This window comes from Coccinella septempunctata, chromosome 5 (genome assembly GCF_907165205.1).
Source record: "Coccinella septempunctata chromosome 5, icCocSept1.1, whole genome shotgun sequence".
Classification (NCBI taxonomy): Eukaryota; Metazoa; Arthropoda; class Insecta; order Coleoptera; family Coccinellidae; genus Coccinella; species Coccinella septempunctata.
The window spans coordinates 20,195,459-20,215,846 of record NC_058193.1 but is presented as its reverse complement, the minus strand read 5'-3'; the positions used below and the strand labels follow the sequence as shown (position 1 = coordinate 20,215,846).

At 36.8% G+C, this 20,388-nt stretch overlaps 1 protein-coding gene and 1 non-coding gene across 2 annotated transcripts in view; one reads left to right on the top strand and one right to left on the bottom strand.

Annotated features, from left to right (window-relative positions):
• Positions 1–767: 767 nt before the first annotated feature.
• Positions 768–20,388, top strand: part of LOC123312727 (caspase-8) — an 81,634-nt gene continuing 62,013 nt past the window's right edge. The window contains exons 1-6 of the mRNA XM_044897178.1: positions 768–1,035; positions 1,650–1,774; positions 3,200–3,362; positions 10,437–11,032; positions 12,558–12,786; positions 14,094–14,225. Coding sequence (XP_044753113.1) covers positions 870–1,035; positions 1,650–1,774; positions 3,200–3,362; positions 10,437–11,032; positions 12,558–12,786; positions 14,094–14,225 — 1,411 coding nt within the window. The 5' untranslated portion in view covers positions 768–869. The remainder of the gene's footprint in view (positions 1,036–1,649; positions 1,775–3,199; positions 3,363–10,436; positions 11,033–12,557; positions 12,787–14,093; positions 14,226–20,388) is intronic.
• Positions 20,100–20,218, bottom strand: LOC123314617. Its single transcript, XR_006537855.1, has one exon. It is a non-coding gene; the product is annotated as a 5S ribosomal RNA (ribosomal RNA).

Here is a 20,388-nt window from a genome sequence, read left to right as displayed (position 1 = left end):
ATCTTTGGATAAAAGAGAGTTCCACCAAAATGAAATCAAAATCCAAATTGATAGGTTATGTTTAACGTCTGACGTTTCATGATGGCAGCACTTCAACTCAAATTTCATTACAACAACGTTATATTTGACGTTATTTGTCACGTTAACGTTTACGTTCAGGCTAACGTTCTGTGCGCACTTCAACCTCTCTAATATCATAAGTCGCCCTACAGTAGTCGTGGTTCCTTGCCTTCAGGAGTTCTTATTTAGTGATTATTTTATTTACATAATCAAAAATCTAGTAACCCATATTATGGATTAAAAATCGCCCAATTACTTCTTGTTTTGGAGAGATTGACATGCGAGACAACCAGTGAAAGAAAATTTTTCTAGTATTCTTTCAACTATTAAGAATGGATATAAGTACATACATTCAAGGATTTATTGGCAATCATCGTTAAATCTTCTCCTTGATTATTGAGAGTTATTTCTACATATTCTTCCATACTCTGCATTTTTTCTATTTCATTTTCATTTTTCATTAAACAGAACAAGAACACATGAGTTTTCAAACTGAAAATCAACATATCATGTCTGGGCATCGTCTCTTACAATACTGTTAAGGGGATATCGGAACTACCTCAACCTGTGATAGCGGTTAATACTTTACAGTTACGTTTATGATACGGTAGCTCGCTAAAAAATCCCTTATTGAGATTGGATGTTCTGTGGTTTTTACCACAGAACACATATGTGATAATCATAGAAATTATTAGGTTTTACATCTATGGTGTTAATTTATATGGTTTTTACCCGTCTTCGGTGATTCACACCACAGGTTTATTTCCAATTTTCAACCTTGATTTGAAATATATTTTTATTGGTTTGAGATGTTAATTATATATTATACCATTGTTGGAGTGAGTATCGTGCTGTTAATCTTTTGGATTAGGAGTACGAAACGTAAAAGTAAATACGAGTTTAATTCGTCTGATTCTTCCGATAGTGAAGATATGCTAACTGAACAAAATTCTTCTGAAATAATTCCAAAGTCAAGTAAGTTGAAACAATAATTAAGAGTGATTTATGATTAGTTTAAAACTTTGGCTCGACTTCTATCTATATCCCTCCTCAGATTTTGTTGATTATTTTTTTGTAGATAGAATTTTTTGAGGAATCGAATGGTATTAAACTCAATCTGCGGAAACTTTTCCAAGATTTCATCCTGATAAATGAGATATCATAATATTCATGTTTGGTATTGCTGTGGACTTTGTGCAACCTCCGCATACTTACACATACAGGGTGCCTGGTAGAATATTCAAATACAATTGTACAATATTAGTGTTTGATGAGAATATCAGAATTTCCCAAATGAAAATCTCACTGCTTTCAAGATAATTTTAAGGTGGAATAATGAGGAAAGAGTTTGAAACAAATAGAAAAAATTTAACAGTTAATATTTCTCAGAAAGCTATATCTGTTAAATTTTTTCTATCTATTCATTACAATGTTTTGAGGTCTATATTGTCTAATCCAGATAACGAAGTTTTATAAAATAAGATAAAGATGGGAAGGAATTTTAACATCAGAAACAACATGCACTGAGATCAGACAGGCACAGCCTCTGGATGATCTTCTGGGATGAAACTCACTATAAATCCTTTCAGATATTGATCAAATGTTAGTTACGGATGCTGTTTATCTTGAAAGGAGAAGACAAGGAACACATTCAGTGGATTTTGGTATTCCAGATATTAGACATATTGAGGAAAATCTTGATGATTGTGAGAAGGTAAGATAATTAAAATGAAGATTATGATGATTTCTCCCTTCCAAATCATATACCAATAACTTAATTAATGCATTATTAACTAGGCAGTAAATGAAGTGATTCAGTTAAAAAATTGCCTTTCCTTGACTAGCTATAACTTCGACATTACTTAGGCGATGCTGGATTTTCATTGTTAGGTGCAAAGTGTTGTCCTTTGTATGCCACTGACTCAAGGTATTTTTATTTTTTTAATTTTTTTCAATCCCTTTTTTTGTACAGGGTGTGCAGGACATCTCAAATTTTCCTTTTTTTGGCGAAGATTTTGGTAATAGTAGAGGGCCTGAAAGAGTTATCTAGATAGATTGTTAGGTTAGGTCAACACCTGAGGATGTCTCTGCCACTGTCTAAACTGCATCATGGATATCTTAAAATTGAAATGATCAACTGTATTGACTTTCATAAAGGGAGTAGTTTTTTCCTGATCCCCTTGCAAGTTTTTCTAAAGGAATGTCAACTAGAAACTCTCAAGTGAAATCTTTCACTATAAACTCCAATTTGAAAGCCTCTGAATGGAACTCATTATATTTATAGATTCTTTCAAAATATAACATTCAACAAAACTACAAAATTTCAATTAGAATTGAGATTTTTTTTATATTACATACCACATTATGCAGGGCATTGTTTTTCATCATTTTCATTTTTCATTACTTACAGAGTATTCCTTCACGCAGTTTACACGTATCTATACTATTGTTTGTTTCACGAAAGGAGACGAATTTCACGAGAAAAACAGAATTACATAAAATATCGGTATTTCCAGTTCAACACAATGTATCGTAAAAATGACAAAAACTTCCCAACAATGAGAAGAGCCCTCACTGTTTCTGAATAATTCACCAAAAAACGGAAATATTTCACATCCCTATATACACACCCTCTACAAGAGGAGAGTTTGAAAAAAAGATACCCTGAGCCAATTGCGAGAATCTAAGGAGGCTTTATAAAACTGGCGAAGAAATGTCGAAGCTATTAGATTCAGAATTTTAATGAAAAAAGGCGATTGCATAATACCACGTTATTTCCATAGCAACGCATTTTATTCAAAATATGGAAAACACGTCCCGAGGTTCCACCCACCATAAAAAAACTATAAGATCCTCTGCTATTCCCAAATTCTTCTTTGAAAAACGAACATTTTTGGCTGCTTTACATTCACACTCTGTACAACAAGAAGAGATTGAAAAAAAAATACTGTGTGCCAGTGGCATACAGGGATGGATAATGCTTTGCATCTCAGGGTGAATATCCAACATCACCAAAGTAATGCCAAAGTCATAAATAGTAAAACTTAGGTAAATCTTCAGCTGTCCCACTTTGCTGCTTTGTTTATAAAGTGACTCTATTGTCTTTTCTGAAATAAATCATGAGTTGAAATTTCTGCAGACATCACTAATTTTTTTGTTGAGTGAGGACCCTGAGCATTGCATAAATAAGGTAAAATTATCAGAATGGGCAAGTGAACAAATATTGATATATCCTGACTGGTCAGAAAAGCTCTTGGAAGCATTGGCAATCATTAAGAATTTTCAGTTACCAAAAAAATTTGGTGAGTATTTTCATTTTGTCTGCTTCAGTTTCTGCATAAAAAGTGGTTGTATTCTGCTGTGTTAGTAAGATATGTTAGATTGCTATTGAGGGGAAGTGTTTGCCAATTGATCAAAAGAGATTTTATCAACATTCGTTAAACATTGAAATTATTTATTTTCAAATTGAATTGATCATTAATTAATGTCTTTCATTGATTATAGAATATTTCATTGAATGGGGTGTTCGGTGAGTGACTGATGATATATGACAAGTATAAATAACTTGTTTGACCAATAAATGTCTACTCAGTTATTTGTGTCTTTGTGTGTTTGGATGATTTTCTATGGATTTAATTTAACTTTGGTGTACTTTTTAGCTGTTCCCAGATACTTCATAAGTATCAGTTAGAAAAACGAACTTTCTATTGACTTGACTTTGAAATTACTTATGAAATGAGTTACTTGACAATGCTGCAGACTACACCAACATTGTATTATGCGGCAATAAAGTGAGAACACGTAGGTTTTTGCAAGGTGAAGTGGCATTGAATAACATCCATCTATATAAATATCAACAAATGTTACAGATTACATATTGTTGGGCGTGTTGGTCGGACCCACTTGGCAAACTTGCCTCCGGTCCAAAACGGTCTATTGTGGCACACCAACAAGCTTGAAGAGCTGAATAAAACCTCTCCCTCCTGTCCCATCTTACTGAGGAAGGATATCATGTCAGGGAGGGAATAATTCTTGAGTTCCTCTACATTCCGTTTGTGAGAGACAAAGGCACCACGTCCGACCCTGTCTGCCGCCGGGTAGTCACAGTGCTCAATAGTTTCGACATCCTCTGGGCAGAACCTGCAGAGTAATTCATTGACGATACTGAGTTAGTGTAATTGAGCTCTGACCCTGCAATGCCATTGGTTGGTATATAAGCTGGGAGGCACTGAGGTGGCCCTGTGCGAGTGACGGTTGTGCCAATATTCCAAGACCCTCTGCATCTGCCTTATCCAGCTATTGTTTCGTTCCTTGATCAAGGACTTAGAAATTTCTATAGTTGGTTCCGGGCCTATATACGCTGAGGTTGCATCTTCTCTGGCCAGAGCTTCGGATAATTCGTTGCCTCCGCAGCCTGAGTGTCAAGTCACTCAAATAAGCTGCAGTCTGTTGTGACTTCCCAATTTGGAGAGGTTAGATCTGCATTCGATTACCAGTGCAGAACTGCAACTGTTACTATTCAAATCCAACTAGCCAACACGCCATCACTCGGGATATAAACAGAAAGATCATTCCTTCGAGAAAAAGTAGATGCTAACGAAACCATGATTTCGCTTTTATTCGACTTCATCAGAGCATCACAACTCTCGGCCAGTGCGGTCTCTTGTGGCACACAAACAAGTTCAAAGAGCTAGAGTTCCCCTTAAGTTTTCATCCTCTTGAAAGCAATCTCGTTGTTCAAGAAGATGGGACTTGGGTGGGTAGTCTGGCCCTTTGAGCTTGTTTGTGTGTCACAATAAACCGTACTGGTCGCGGTGGCAGGTCCGGTGAGTCAAACAGACACGTCGAACAAACTAAGTGTAACACAACTCTGCCTTAGATGGATGGATGGTGTTAGTTAGTTCTATTTATATCGTTATATTTTTTGATATTTATATGGGGTGTTTAGTATCTGAATTAATTTGGAGTTTTTCTCTCCCAAATTGTTGATTATTCTATTGGTTATTCAGGTGTCTGCGCAGCATATACAGTAACTGCACGAAGGTAGGGAACCGAATTAAAAAACGGTAAATAGGAGTAGTGTAGAGGGTGGGCAAAATTCGTTGTCTACTGTGGGGATCTTGAGAACTATAGCAGCTAGAAGAAAACGGACGATATATTCTGGTGCTCTCATTCCTGACTAATCCAAATCTGAAAACAGGACCAGCCTATCATTTCTAGATTTTGAATTAGGAACAAAAATTGAGAAATTGCCATTTTCAATAATGAGGAATTATTTGCTAGTTTCAACTCGAGTAAATCAAATATGATTTTATTTAATTTTCGATCCAGCCATTTTCAAGATATGACAGATTTCTGATCCGTATAGCACCACTGGAAAGCGCCCAGCTGAACTCATGTCCAAAAGACAATTCAGTAAACGTATCGATTTGGTTAAATGGAATGTGGTTTCCGAAACGGATGAAAATAAGTTGGAACCAAGAGAAGTAGTAAGATCTTTTCAAATCGGGAATTTGGTTCAAGCACGTTCTTATAATGGAAAGCCTAAATGGAAATTCTAACCGTAGTTGCAAAAACAGGTTTACTCCACTATGAAATAGCAATAGGTAAAGCGAGCTGCTTGGGTGCTTCATGCCCCAACCAAAATGAACGCGTCGGTGCTCGAGCGAGATGAACCGGAGCAGTCCAGGAGCTGCTCAAATGGTCAAAAAGAACGCAGTATTAGATGATCTAGTACGTGCAGCACTAGTGCTACCAATGGAATTCACTCTACAGGTTTACCGCCATACGTTAACCATGAATTTAAAATCTAAATTGAATGGAATAACTATGTTTCCTAGTAATCTAGAGGCCAAAAATGGTTCGTTTCGAATCGATTGGAGTCATCGACATAAAATTTTGTTAAATTCTTTGTTTCTTGCGAATTGTGAGAACTGCTTTCGTTGAGCTATAAAAGTGCTCAGATGGTCAAATAAATCAGGGTGGGAAGTTACAGTTGCAGAGTTGACCTGTATAAGAAATCACATATTCCAATATACCAGTTACACGAGATAAACAGGTGGAAATTAGGACGATAACAGAAGATGGTGAGGCGAATTTATCTTGATGACAATTATTATTGATATTATTATATTATTTCAATTTTTTAATTGATTTTTTTCCAGAGATTGGGAGTGAAAACCCTAAAAAGTTTCAGAAAATGCAGAATCCTCCTAGATTGAATTTCAATCGATATGGTTTCATGCGCTTGAGGAGTATTGTTACAAACCTTTGTACTTTTGCACAATGTGTCGGATTGATTAGATAATCGTAGACAGATTGATGTAATTTACACAGACTTTAGTGAAGCTCTCGACAGGGTAGCACACAGATTGCTTCTGAGGAAGTTAAGTCGTTTTGGTATTTCACCGAACATAGATATGTTTTGTTGAAATCGTTTCTCATTGGTAGACATTTTATATCTTGAATGAAAAGCGTCAAATAATTAAATTTTATTGTGCGCTCAGGGGTACCTCAGGGTTCTAATTTGGGGCCCCTCTTATTTATAATATTTATTGATGAAGTATGCAGTGTAATTGGCTTGAAGAAATTTTTGTTTGCGTGATTCACGATATACAGGATTGTCATATGCTTCAGAAAGATAATGGACGTTTATATGAATGGTGCACTGTGAATCAACTGCCTTTAAATATTGGTAAATGTAAAGTTTCAAGAAAATTAATAATCGAAGACTTCAATTATAATGTTAACAACGATGTCCTGAAAAGGGTAAACGATTGTGAGGATTTTGGTGTTTTATTCGATAGCAAGCTTTCATTCATCCATATCAGTATGATTATCTGTGAAGCCAATAGATTTTTGGGTTTCGTTTTGGGCTATTTCAAAGAATTTTCGAATATATTAGCGATCTAGTCAGTATATTTCAGTTTAATTCGCACCAAACTTGAATACTGTGCTTCAGTATGGAATCCCACTCTCGAAAAATACGATATAGCGTTGAAATATGTGTAAAAAAATTTTGGAAATTTTTGTGCTATAAAAAACATAACGTTTACCCTATTCGCCATTATAACTATAACTATCTACTGGTTGAGTTCAACTTTGTGAGTTCGAGAAAGAGGAGAGGAATTTCGGGTGCAATATTTGCATTCAAATTAGTTAATGGACGAGTCGATTCGATGTATCTGCTATCTCTAAATTCCAATACACCCCGCTTTATATACAGAACTTTAACGTTAAGAATTAGTGTCTAGTACGTCAACCTCATTTTCATAGTCCTGTGGAAATGTAGCATCCACTTCCAGAAGCTTGAATGATTTACCCTCAGTTGTGGTTTTTCTTAATGCTGTTCAATTTAGGAAACAATTGTTTTTATTAATAAGAAACTAATTTTTCTTTGAGGCTTTTTTGGTTTAACCTCGGCTGACGACGGCTTGAGCTATTATCATGTATATATGAATGTATGTTTATGTTACCTGTGTACACATGTAATTGGGCATTTGCCTGTTGGATGTGAAAAGATAAATGAATAAATAATTATACGGCGTGTTACTATCTTGTTTATCCGACTGGAGGGCACCAATGTGGGACCGTGAGGATCCTGTTGTCGTGGTGTGCCGTGACTTTGCCAAAGCTTTCGACCGCGTACCTCATGGAAGGTAATTTATTGAGATGGATAGGCGCCCTCCACACAAATACAACTTTTCGTGTTGGAGTATGTGATACCTACTAGTTCTTGTTGAAGTATATTTTATTCAGAATAAAGTTTTACAATATTATAATTGACAAATTGATTGACACCTTATTTTTTATTTTTATTGACAAGTCCTATGTATTTTGATATTAAATGAAATATACAATTATCATAGAACCAAAATAGACGAATGCTTGCTGAAAAACCTTTCCAGCTTCAACACCTTCCCTCATTGGGATATTTTGGTTAATCCCATTTTCTTTGTGAGAGTATGCAGTCTTGGTTTGAACAGAGGTTTTGTCATTAAGTCTGCCAGTTGATCCTCTGTTGAAACTTTTTCAACTTTCAACTCTCCATCTAGAACAAGTTCACGCACAAAGAAATGTCTTATGTGTATATGTTTAGTGCGTCTGTGGAATTCTGGGTTTTGGCTCAGTCTAATAGCAGCTTCGTTGTCCACCATCAATGTTGGAACTGACTGAACACTGAGTATTTCCTTAAATAACCGCTTTAGCCATTCCATTTCTCGTGCAGCTTCACTAGCAGCCACTATTTCTGCCTCTGTTGAGGAAATTGCTACAGATGTTTGACGTTGACTAAGCCAAGATATAGCTCCACCAGCATACATGCATAAAACGCCCGAAGTGGAACGTCCTGTTTCACTATCTCCTCCATGGTCTGCTACCATGTTGAAGTATATTTTATTCAGAATAAAGTTTTACAATATTATAATTGACAAATTGATTGACACCTTATTTTTTATTTTTATTGACAAGTCCTATGTATTTTGATATTAAATGAAATATACAATTATCATAGAACCAAAATAGACGAATGCTTGCTGAAAAACCTTTCCAGCTTCAACAGTTCTTTCATACTCCCGTTATCTCCGGCGTCAGATCTATCCTTCTCCTTAAATCTAAAAGTGTGCTTTTCGATGGTGACTCTAAAGTGTATAACTATCTCGACTCAGACACCCTGCAAAAGGATTTATATATATTGAGTAAGTGGTGTTGGATTGGATGTTGCTGTTTAATGCAGAGAAGTGCACTGTATATTGGTAAAAATATCCCAATAATCAAAACTACACCATCAATGGTCAGCTTTTACGTATGGTCACAAGCCAGAGGGATCTGGGAATTACAGTTTCCAATGACCTAACTTGGACGGATTATACATATAAGTAAAATCACCTCTAAATCGAGACAACTTGCCTTTCTTATCTTCAAGTGCTTCAGAGGTTGCTATACCAGAACTTCCTCTCTACCGATACTATGTTCGTCCAATCATAGAATATGCCTGCATGGTAGCCGTCCTTCTAGGTAGGCAAGAACAAATTATAGCTACTGCAAATATGGGTTTCCAGAATTCCCTATGTTTCTTCTGGTTAGAATATTCAACATACCGATGTTTGAGGGCTGGAGAACGCGAGATCTGACATTTACTTCTGAATCCTCTCACGGACATTTTGGGGATCCGCTCTGTTGACATTGAATCGGAACTATCTTCGTGGCCATTCGTTCAAGCTTGGTAGGAGGGAAAATTTTTGAACGTCCGAGAGACGTTCTTACCCATTAGTCCAATAGAGTGTTTCATTATTGGAATTGTCTACCTGGCAGCCTAGTCTACGCAACCAGTACGAATGCCTTCAAGAATGCCGATAATCGACTATAACCATGATTTATTTTATTATGATTTGCCTTGCTTTGGGGATATATCGAGTGGGTTTTTTCATTTCTTAACTCAGGTTAATTTTTTTTCCTTTTTTGTAGATTGGGTATTTGTACGTTTATGCTTCTATTTCAATTACATCTATAAAAATAATAATAGAGTCTTATTTAAAAATCGATTGTAAAAGCGGTACGTTTTTCCAAAAAAAGCACTTTGTCCCCAAAAATAAACTCTTTGAATGATTTTCGTGAAGTTATGACACATTTTCTAAATAGACACAATATCAAAATTTCGTTCTTCAAGGTAAATGCGTTAAACTGTTTCCACTTATGGTCTTTTCACGAAAATCGAGGGCAGGACTCCTTCCAACGTTTTTACCTATATATAGTCAAGAAGTACCAGAAACAGCCAGAATCGAGCAGTTTGGGATACCCTGTACAGCCTTATTGTTCGATCAGTAAGATAATCCGTCTTCTTGTTATAAGATGACTGTGATGGGTGCGTTGTTTAGTTACTAATTAAGTTATTGTAAACTCAACAAATAATTAGACGCTCAGAGGCGTGCATCAGAAGTAATGAACAAAGTTTCAAGCAATTTTTGTAGACATGACTTGAATTATTAGCATGAACAATAAATTTTGTTGTTTCTTTCTGGTTGTCCTTTAAACTTTAACACCCTGTAAATCCAAAACGAAGCCGTTTTGGAATATGGTTTATAGAGAAACAGAGTGATATTTTGATTTTGAATTCATGGTTAGCGTTTGGCAGTTCACTTTCGGGACATCTTATTATATCTCTGGAATGCTAGTACCTGCAGAGGTTCTTTTGTCAGAATTAAATTATTATTGTCTGTACGCTGCGAATTCATCATAATTTTGTTTCTTAGATATAAGATTCCCTCGATTTCGAATAATTTTTTATTTGTTGTGCCTTTTCCACCTGCTCAAAGTGTCGTTATTTGAATTTTCACCCCTCTTGGAAGCTAAACACTGAAGTTTAGATTTCATTTCAGGGTTCTCTAAGGAGGAGCTCGTCGAAGAATATTTTCCTTTCAACAAATTCTTCACAAAACATATTTCCAAGTTCAGAAAGGGATTATTTTTCATTTGTGAAGATTTCAAACTGGAGGATGAAAAATTATTTATTCAGGAGTTGAGGAAGGAGCTTAGGATGAAAAATAAATATTTGCCAGAGTTTTCCCAGATGGAAATGTATTTTTCATACCTACTCAAAATTAAATATTTGTCTCCAAAAAATACCCGCGATTGTGCCAGAATAGTGAAGAAGTTAGACCTCGAAAAAGCTTTTGACTTATTCGAAACTATTGAAGATAAAACTGAGGATGACATAATCCCGAAGAAAATGAAAGCTGATAGTAAAAAATTGATTTCACAATCCAGTAAGAATATTTCCTCTGATAAGGTACTTCAAGATGAAGAGTACATATCATTGGCTAACAGCGATTCTACTCAAGACAATGCCTCCATCAACAGAAAAAGTGTCTTGCGAGAACCGTCTCCTCATGGAATTTATAAAATTGCTGGGAGCAAAAAATGTTTTATTATCAATCAGATAAACTTCTATACCGAAGTGGAAACAAAATATAAAGTGAGTTTTTGCATGATCGTAATGCGAAAAGGTAATGAATGATGCATGCAGATTAACGAATTTGAGTAAGCTAGATAGGTCACCAATACTCTGTTGATAAAATTTTCGTGCTCGTGACAGCTTATTCGAATTTGAAAAATTTGGCGAGTTTCATATTGATGATAGCTTACATCAAGAATAGAGATGTGCAACTCAGCTAAATTTCTTGTGCTAACACAGTAACTCAAGCGCAGTTCACTGCGCCAACTCAAAATTGCGCTATCGAATGAATAAACAATTTTTATGTCATTGGAAAGGTGAAAGCTCATTTTATTGTTTTTTTATAACTATAACACTTGAATTAAATTTTCTAATTCTAACAAAATCTGTAATATTCGAATAAAAATTAGGCGCCTGAACTTGAACGACTTGTTAAACTGAGAGCTTTTGTTAGTATCAACACAAGATAATGAGCACAAATAAAGGAAATGAAAACTGATCACTTTTCTGTAAGAAAATATATTATGCATACAGAGAACAGAAGAAACACATGGAAATTCATACATGCAAAATACATTATACTTATTGTGTAGAACCATGAGTAAAACAGAACAAATTGTGAGAAATTGCTCGATTTTGTGCGAATTCCAAAATGGATACAGTTGGCTAATTGATCGGCCGTTCGTGACGTCATGTCATACTTTCGGTGAATACACATAGAAGCTAAATGTTGCGCTTTATCATAGAATATCTACCAAAATAAAATGGCCTTTTTAGCGACGAATTATTTATCTGCGTTATAGGTACTAATCAGAATGATGGGCCTCGATAGCATGCTGTTACTTCCTTTAGAGCCCGTAAGACCACGTCGCGTCGTCACGGCAACTGCGAATATAAATACAAAATTATGCATATGAAAAATCTAACTGAATAATATAAATTGATGAGTTGCTTATAAATATCTTCTCTGCCAATAAATTGATGATTTATTTGTTCAAATTGAAACATTTACAAGCAAAGTATGTTTTTTTTGTGAAAACATTTGCACACTCTCAATTTTCTCAATAACATCTCGTGTTTGAAAATTTGAAACGCGATCACGTTGATTATTCTCAAGATTGTTATCGGCAGTATTCGTGGTACTACCCCAATAGTCAAAAGAATTAGTTTTCCAATATCGATTGTTTCTAAATTTCCTTAATCATTTACTGTTGTGTTTTCTTGTAATAATAGGAAAATACTTGGATGAAATAAGATATTCAGAATAAACTGCAACTATTTTTCATAAATTTTGTTTAGGTGTTAGCCCGTTGCTTCATTACTATACATTATTTGGTTGAAATTTTCAATCATTTTTCTGAGTATTTCCCACTTAGATTAACCTTTTTGATGCTTACAAATAACATTCGTACCTTAGCACTAAAAAGTTTGAAATAGCCCCGACAAGTTAAATCAAAAAAAGATGTGCTTTCTGAAAATTCCGACCAGGTGATTGGTTTCGAATAAATTCCAATTACAAAATTGACATCTACTGTTTTTGTTGTAGCATCTTTTGCCACCAAACATTGAAGACGAAATGTTACATAAAAGATCTGGGTCTGAAGTGGATTTACATCGTCTAAAATCTGTGTTTGAGAACAGAAATTTCGAAGTCACACCCAAGGAGAATCTCAGTCACTTGAAAATGATCTCAGAACTGCAGAATATGATAGAAAGTATCGACAAAAAGACATGTTCTTGCCTTTTTGTGATAATTTTATCTCACGGCGATGAAGGTGAGGCTAATTGTGAATTGAATTTTTCTGCCAAAGTAACAGCTTGCAAAAACAGTACCTGAAGAAGCATTTTCGGGACGATTTTTTCCACTTTTCACTTTCGGGACTATTTTGCGTATCTATGGGAACGGATTTGACAATAACATGAGCTTTTTATTTTATTATGACAGCGCTTGTCATGCAACATTGTTATGTATTTCTCTTCTTTTCAAATCCAAAAAATGAAAACGAGTAGCGAAAGTAAGGCTGCTGACAAAATATTTTATGTAACTTGTTCCAAAAGCAATTTCACGGGACTCGCCAAAATGAAATGCAGGACTCATATTCGACGCCAGAATGAACAACTGAGTTTTTCGAAAACAGATGTGACGCCTAGCGCAGAAATGTCCACACTTCATTTCAACAGTTCCTTCAAACGCCCCAGTGATAAAGGAATACATGAAGAGAGCTACATTTTTTTAAAAGAACTGTTGGATTGAAGTGTAGACATTTCTCCGCTAGATTTCACATCTATTTTGTGAAAACTCAGGATTTCTTTGTCGCTTGGAGTGCAAGTTCATTCATTTTGATTATCATTATCGACTGAGTCATCCGGTACTGATGACGGCCGTAGTCGTTCAGCTGTCTTCATTCTGACCGTCACAGAGGGGGAATTGAGAATACTAATAATTCAGAACCCCTACTAATAACAGTATAGTATTTAATTAGGGATTAGATATCGGAGTGGTAGTTTTGGTACTCTGATGAGTTCAAATAATACCGAAATCAGGCATCCACTCTTATTCGATGGGATGGCCTTCCCGGTGGTGTATGTGGCTTGCTCGATTCAACCGTGAAATTGGTTGATATTGATATCGACGTGTTATTCGTCTCATTATAAGATAACTTTGCTCCATATTCATTATCTATGAGCTCTTCTGGATAGCCAGGTCATTTCATGTTTCCTGAGTAAGTTTTGAAAAGTTTAAACAACCTCCGAAGCGTCGCCACGCCCCACTTAGAGCAAAATTGACATGAATTAAAAATAACCTTTGTTGAAACTTTTTTCAAGTTGGACTAGTAAAACCCACGTTGGACTAACTAGGTGTATTCGATGAAGTATGAACTGTTGTTATTTTCGTCCCAACAAACAGAAATTGGCAACTGCTGGCTTATTTGGTTTGAAGCAACAATGGAAAAAGGTACAAACTCCACCTCTGTTTGAAAACTACGAATTAAACTCCCAGAACTGCTTCAAATTTATACTTCTATACATGTTTCATTGAGAATACACGCATGTTTATTTATTTAACCTCTTTTTCTTACAGGTGTGGTATATTGTGCCAATAGTTGTTATGTAGAGATTTCAACTATTATTGAAATAATGTCTCACAAAAAATTGATACACATCCCGAAAGTTCTTATTCTTCAAACATGTCAAGGGCCTATCTTACAAAATGGTAAGTTTTCTCAATTTTGCATTGAAAACAGGCAATAATTTGGGAAAGATTGATAATTGAATTCAGTTGAAATTAATATTGGAGTTAGGTTTCCACTTAGCAAGGTGTTCGATCGTGAATTGGGTTGTCTGACTCCGGTTTGTCAGGCGCCGACGTTATGCCGAAATCTTTCTCCCAAACACCTAAAATAATCTTCTTATATATCGCCGAAATCATCGCACCATTTATCATCTCTGTATATTGAGTGAACCAAAGTGATATTGAGCAACTTTAAGTGAAATGCCGCGTGTTCTTCATCAGCCTTTATCGTGCCACGAAGCTAAGTGCAGAAGGATGGTTAGTTCCGTGTTTCCCTTCCCTTAGGAGCCTTCTTTCTGCTACCAGTGGAGATTCATCTGAGTTTCGACTTAAGCCAGTTGGGGTAGGTAGGAGCATTTTCACCTGTTCAGTTGCTCAGTATCAATAAATCATCTGAAGTTGATCGCAAACTGATTTGCGATCAATTATTGGTGCCGTGAAACCCAGGAATTAATCTAAAATCTCCTAAATTCAGTCTATTTTTTCCATTTCTGTTCATTTGATTATTTAATTTCAAATTCGTCCTTTTGTTTTCATTCGGATGAATTTACTACACGACAATCCTTATCACGCTGTCATCTGTCTTTATCTTCAGCGATAAGCGTATGCATCAGGTATTTATTCCGGAATTCTTTCGAAGTAAATTCGCATCTTGCGTTCGCCACAGCTTCCACCCTGCTCAATTTAGTTAAGGGTTTGACCACTGAGGTCCAGGTAGCTAACATGTGCCTGACTGAATTGACCAGGGTGGAAAAATCATTCAGGGAGACTGATGACTTGATAGTCAGACTCAACTCTCAGTTGGAGGATTCTGAGCGAGACAATCACCTTCAAAGATTTGCAGCATTCTTCGCAACTTGCCTGCATATTCGTGCCGCCCACAGCCGCATAACTGCATCTTCGTCTGTTGCCGCGACTTCCTCATCGTCGCTTGAGCTTCCGATTCCTCGGGTTGAGTTGCCCTGCTTTTCCGGTAATATCGAGGAATAGCCCGGATTTATTGCTCTCTTCGACGCCCTTGTGCACCAAAGTAACTCTCTGGTTCAGAAATTTCATCTACTGTCGTCGGCTCTTTCCGGTGACGCCGCATCCGTGATCTCTGGATTCGAAATGTATTCGGCCAACTATCTTCTGGCTTATCAAGCCCTTCACTCCCGCTACCAGAATCCCCGGCGTCTGGCAGATCTTTACGTGAACCACATTTTAGAGTCCCGGCCAGCATCTGTGTCTTTTTTGACACAACTGAAGCGGTTCATTATCACCCATCAGAACGCCATAAATGCCATCAAGGCGCTGCCAATATCAGATCTGGCAGACTATCTTCTGCTATCCATGTCATTGCGTAACCTCGATGAACCATCTCGACAGTTGAGAGTGTTAGAAAGTTCCTCTCACCTCGGCCCGATCGTCTGCGCCCAGGAGATCGTCAAGACCTCAATCACCAGCGGCCTCAACGTCTGTTCCTCTATCGTCTGGTCAATCATCCCCTGGTCCATCCTCTCGCCCCCATGCATATGCTGGAGTACGCCCCTCTGCTTCATCTAGTTCGTCCTTAGCCTGTGTGTATTGCTCCGCGAATCACTCCATTCGCCAGTGTCGAGAATTCAAGGCCATGAACATCCACCAGAGCCGAGCTTTCGTGACTGAGAGGCAATTGTGTAGAAACTGCATGTCGGCTTTCCATGTTACAGTTGCGTGCAGTTCGGATCAGTGTTGTCACACATGCGGGCGACGACACCACACGATCCTCCACTTGGCACCTACCACCTCGCCCCTTTCAGCTTCCCGCACGGAAGAGATCCCCCCCTCGACGAACCAATGTTCTTCTTTGGAACCAATGTTCTTCTTTGCCTCCTGCCGGGTCCAGGTCTCCAATCCGCGCTGTCATCTCTCGGGGCACTTCAGACAGGGGTAGATATCGCGAGTAAGGTGTAAGGTGGGATCGCTACCAGTCGAACCGCGAAATCGTGCAGTGTCACAGGTGCCAGACATGGGGCCACGTGACAACAAACTGTTTTCGTTCCGTAGCGTGTTTGAAATGCGCGGAAAACTACGCAACTAAAGAACTAAAGACTGCACTAAGGACAGAACATCGCCAGCAAAATGCGTGAATTGTAAAGGCGACCATCCCGCGAACAGCAAAAGCTGTCCAATGTACCAGAGAGCACTGGAAAACAAACAAATCATACAACTCAACAATAGCGAACCAAGACAAACGCAAAAAGTTACATATGCAGCAGCGCCAGCACCAGCGACAAACATATGGGAAGAGAGAGCCAGAGCGAGAAACCAACTGGTCCAGGAGAAAGAAAAAGAAGCCCCCAGAAGCCTCCCACCCGCCGAAGGAAATATGAACACGGTGAAGGAATGCATTAACGACTTCGCGCAAATAGGAGCATATATCAAGAAGGTTAATGAACACGTCAACGTTAAGAAATTCGTGGAATCGCTAGAGAATCTGACGAAACAACTCAAGAACGCAGAGTCGATACAGTAAGGTACCATACTACTCCCTAGTAAGTTTTCCGTTCATACCTCTGCTAATTTTCGAAAAATAAGAAACTCATGTCGCTCGAACCTCACATTTTACTATACAGGGTCTTTCACGAGGAACCTCACCCATATTTATACGGGAAAGTACTGAACGTATTTTCATGAAATTCAGCACTTATAAGTATTTCACGATGCTGATGAAATCTAAAATATTTTCAAGGCATGAGCACCTCCGGTTTTTCCGGAAATGACGTCAACCGTTTTTCAAATTAGAACACCATTTTTTTATTGCAGAAATAGATTCCTTAGAAAATTTCAAGTTATTTTGATGTAACATTTTTCAGTTTTGGTTGGAAAATTCTCTCTGAGCGGGAAAATTCGAAAAAAAAATCGAAAATAGAGCTCTGCTGAAACAAGAATAACTTCGGGGTTTTTGGATGGAAAATTTTCATTTTTGGGATTTTTCAAGATGTAAGATTGATGTATCCACATTAAAAATCGAAATCGCGATTCATGATACAGGGGGTGAAAAAATCGCTTTCAAAGTTAGGGATGACAAAATCGTGAAAAATCAATTTTTTCAAATTAGAACCCCATTTTTTATGGCAGATATTGAATCTACGTTAAAAAATAATGTGAGCGTATGCATCACACCCTTGCCCTAAAATGGATATTTTCTGAGTTATTCACAAAAAACTGTTTTTCGTCTTGAATTTTCAGCTATTTCTTTTCCCTTCACGCCAAAAAGATGACATTTTCAGGAACTGTTATTTGAACCATGCTGTAGATTTTTCACCCCTTCTTGAAACCGACTTCAAGTTACTATTAGGAGAACCATGGCAAACTCTCGCAGTTATAACTAGAGAAGATGCTCAAAGTTTTGACCGTTAATTTCTAGACAATTATTTATACGTCTCAGGAATGCTTCGTGCGTTGCTCTTGTTATTTCATCGGGAGGAAGAGATCTGCAAAAGTGTTTAAAAACCAAATTGAGTTTCAAAACTATAAATCTAAAAATCTAAACAAACCTGAACGCATTTCTGACTCGTTCCATGCAGTCCTCTTTATCAGTCAAGGGAGTTGAGTAGACAATATTTTTTATCCTACCCCAAACATAATAGTCTAAAGGAGTTAAATCGAGAGAACGTGGTGGCCAAAGATGTGGACCATTGTTCGCCAACCATCGATCTTCAAATAGCCTGTAGAGGATATTTGACACATTGAGTGAATTGTGTGGAGGCGCGCCATCTTGTTGATACCATAAGTCATTATGGTTCTGTACTAGCGGCTCAATTGTTTGAGTCAATATGTCAGAATATCTATCTCCTAAGGGAGAACATTCTTTAAATAATGCAAACATGTGTAGTGTTCTATCTTACCAGTTAAAGTTAAAGTCCCATCATAAATGTGAACATCGAGAATTGCATTATTTTTGATGGCGCAAAAAACGTTGAAACTCCAGGTCTCTTGAAAGTTCCATTGTCTGAAGTGGTGGTTGTTCTCTTCATCCCAATAATGACTGTTATGCCTATTGAAAGAACCATTCTTTGTGAATTTAGATTCATCTGTCCAAATTATACAGTCCAAAAAGTTTTCATTCTCTTGAAATCGAATCATCATAGCTTCGCAAAACTCTGTTCTCCTGACGAAATCAGTTTCCTTCAAATGCTGTACCCTATTGAATTTATATGGGTGCATTTTATGTTTTTTTAATATTCTCCAAACACTCGATTGAGATAATCCCAGATCAATCTTGGCATCTTTGAGAGAATTTTGAGGATTCACACGAAAATATGCAAGAACTGTTATTTCGTTGTTCTCATCTTCGACTACACTTTTTTCTCTGTGTATAGTTTTCTTAACGAAAGATCCGACATTTCTCAAGTTTGTCATGGTTCTGTTAATGGTATCTCTCGTTGGTCTGGGTCGGTCAGGAAACCTCTCAATGAACAGTCGAATCGTTCTATCTACAACTTTATTACATTCTCCATGAAGTAGAATGAGATTTAAATAATCTTCATTGGTAAAATTAGGCATAGTGATCGATTTTATAACTTAATACGAATTATCACCAAATTAATAGTAAACACAAAATGCTACTGAATAAAGAGGAATTTGGCAGATGTAATTAATGATACCTATCATTAAAAAAAAAGAATGTAAAACATGGTAAGTTTTTGCATATGGTTCATAAGGAATTATTTATTTATCACTGGAGAGAAAACGGATGGCCGATTAGTTGAAATAAAGAGGTTTCCGATACAAATTCGAATCAAAATTCGCCATCTATTTAGGAACAACCTGTAACTTTTTTCTCTTGCATATTAAGGTAGTAAAATCTAAAACATGGTTTAAGTAACAGTTCCTGAAAATTTCATCTTTTTGGAGTGAAGGGAAAAGAAATAGCTGAAAATTCAAGACGAAAAACAGTTTTTTGTGAGTAACTCAGAAAATATCCACTTTAGGGCAAGGGTGTGATGCATACACTCACATTATTTTTTAACGTAGATTCAATATCTGCCATAAAAAATGGGGTTCTAATTCGAAAAAATTGATTTTTCACGATTTTGTCATCCCTAACTTTGAAAGCGATTTTTTCACCCCCTGTATCATGAATCGCGATTTCGATTTTTAAAGTGGATACATCAATCTTACAGCTTGAAAAATCCCAAAAATGAAAATTTTCCATCCAAAAACCTCGAAGTTATTCTTGTTTCAGCGGAGCTCTATTTTCGATTTTTTTTCGAATTTTCCCGCTCAGAGAGAATTTTCCAACCAAAACTGAAAAATGTTACATCAAAATAACTTGAAATTTTCTAAGGAATCTATTTCTGCAATAAAAAAATGGTGTTCTAATTTGAAAAACGGAAGTTGACGTCATTTCCGGAAAAACCGGAGGTGCTCATGCCTTGAAAATATTTTAGATTTCATCAGCATCGTGAAATACTTATAAGTGCTGAATTTCATGAAAATACGTTCGGTAGTTTCCCGTATAAATATGGGTGAGGTTCCTCGTGAAAGACCCTGTATGTGGAATTTTCAGAGTCCGAAAAAGTTTCTTATATGAAGTGTGACCTATGGTTTTTATCGTCGATTTGGGTTGAATTAGGTACGATACTACTTCCTGAGAAGTTTTCCGAACATTCCTCCGGTAGTTTTTGAAAAATAAGAAAATCATGTTTCTTCATAAAATTGCATGTTTATATACATTTGTAATTTTATGATGTGAACGGTCAATGGAAGAATGTTTGAACATTTATAATTGTAACATTTTCAACCTGACCGATCGCGCAAAGAAAAAAAAGCTTACAGCACGCGGTGTTCCCAAGCGGTCACCCATCCAAGTACTAACCGCGCCCGACGTTGCTTGGCTTCAGTGTTCTGACGAGAACTGGCATTGTCAGCGTGGTATGGCCGTAAACGATGAATATTGTGTGTATTTCATATGTGAAGGATTATTGCAATCTGTGAAGATCATAAAGGAAGGCTTATAAAAGAATAACAACACGAAGATGAGCTGGTTTCGTATAATATTACGTATACATTTTTCAAGATGTAAGATTGATGTATCCACTTTAAAAATCGAAATCGC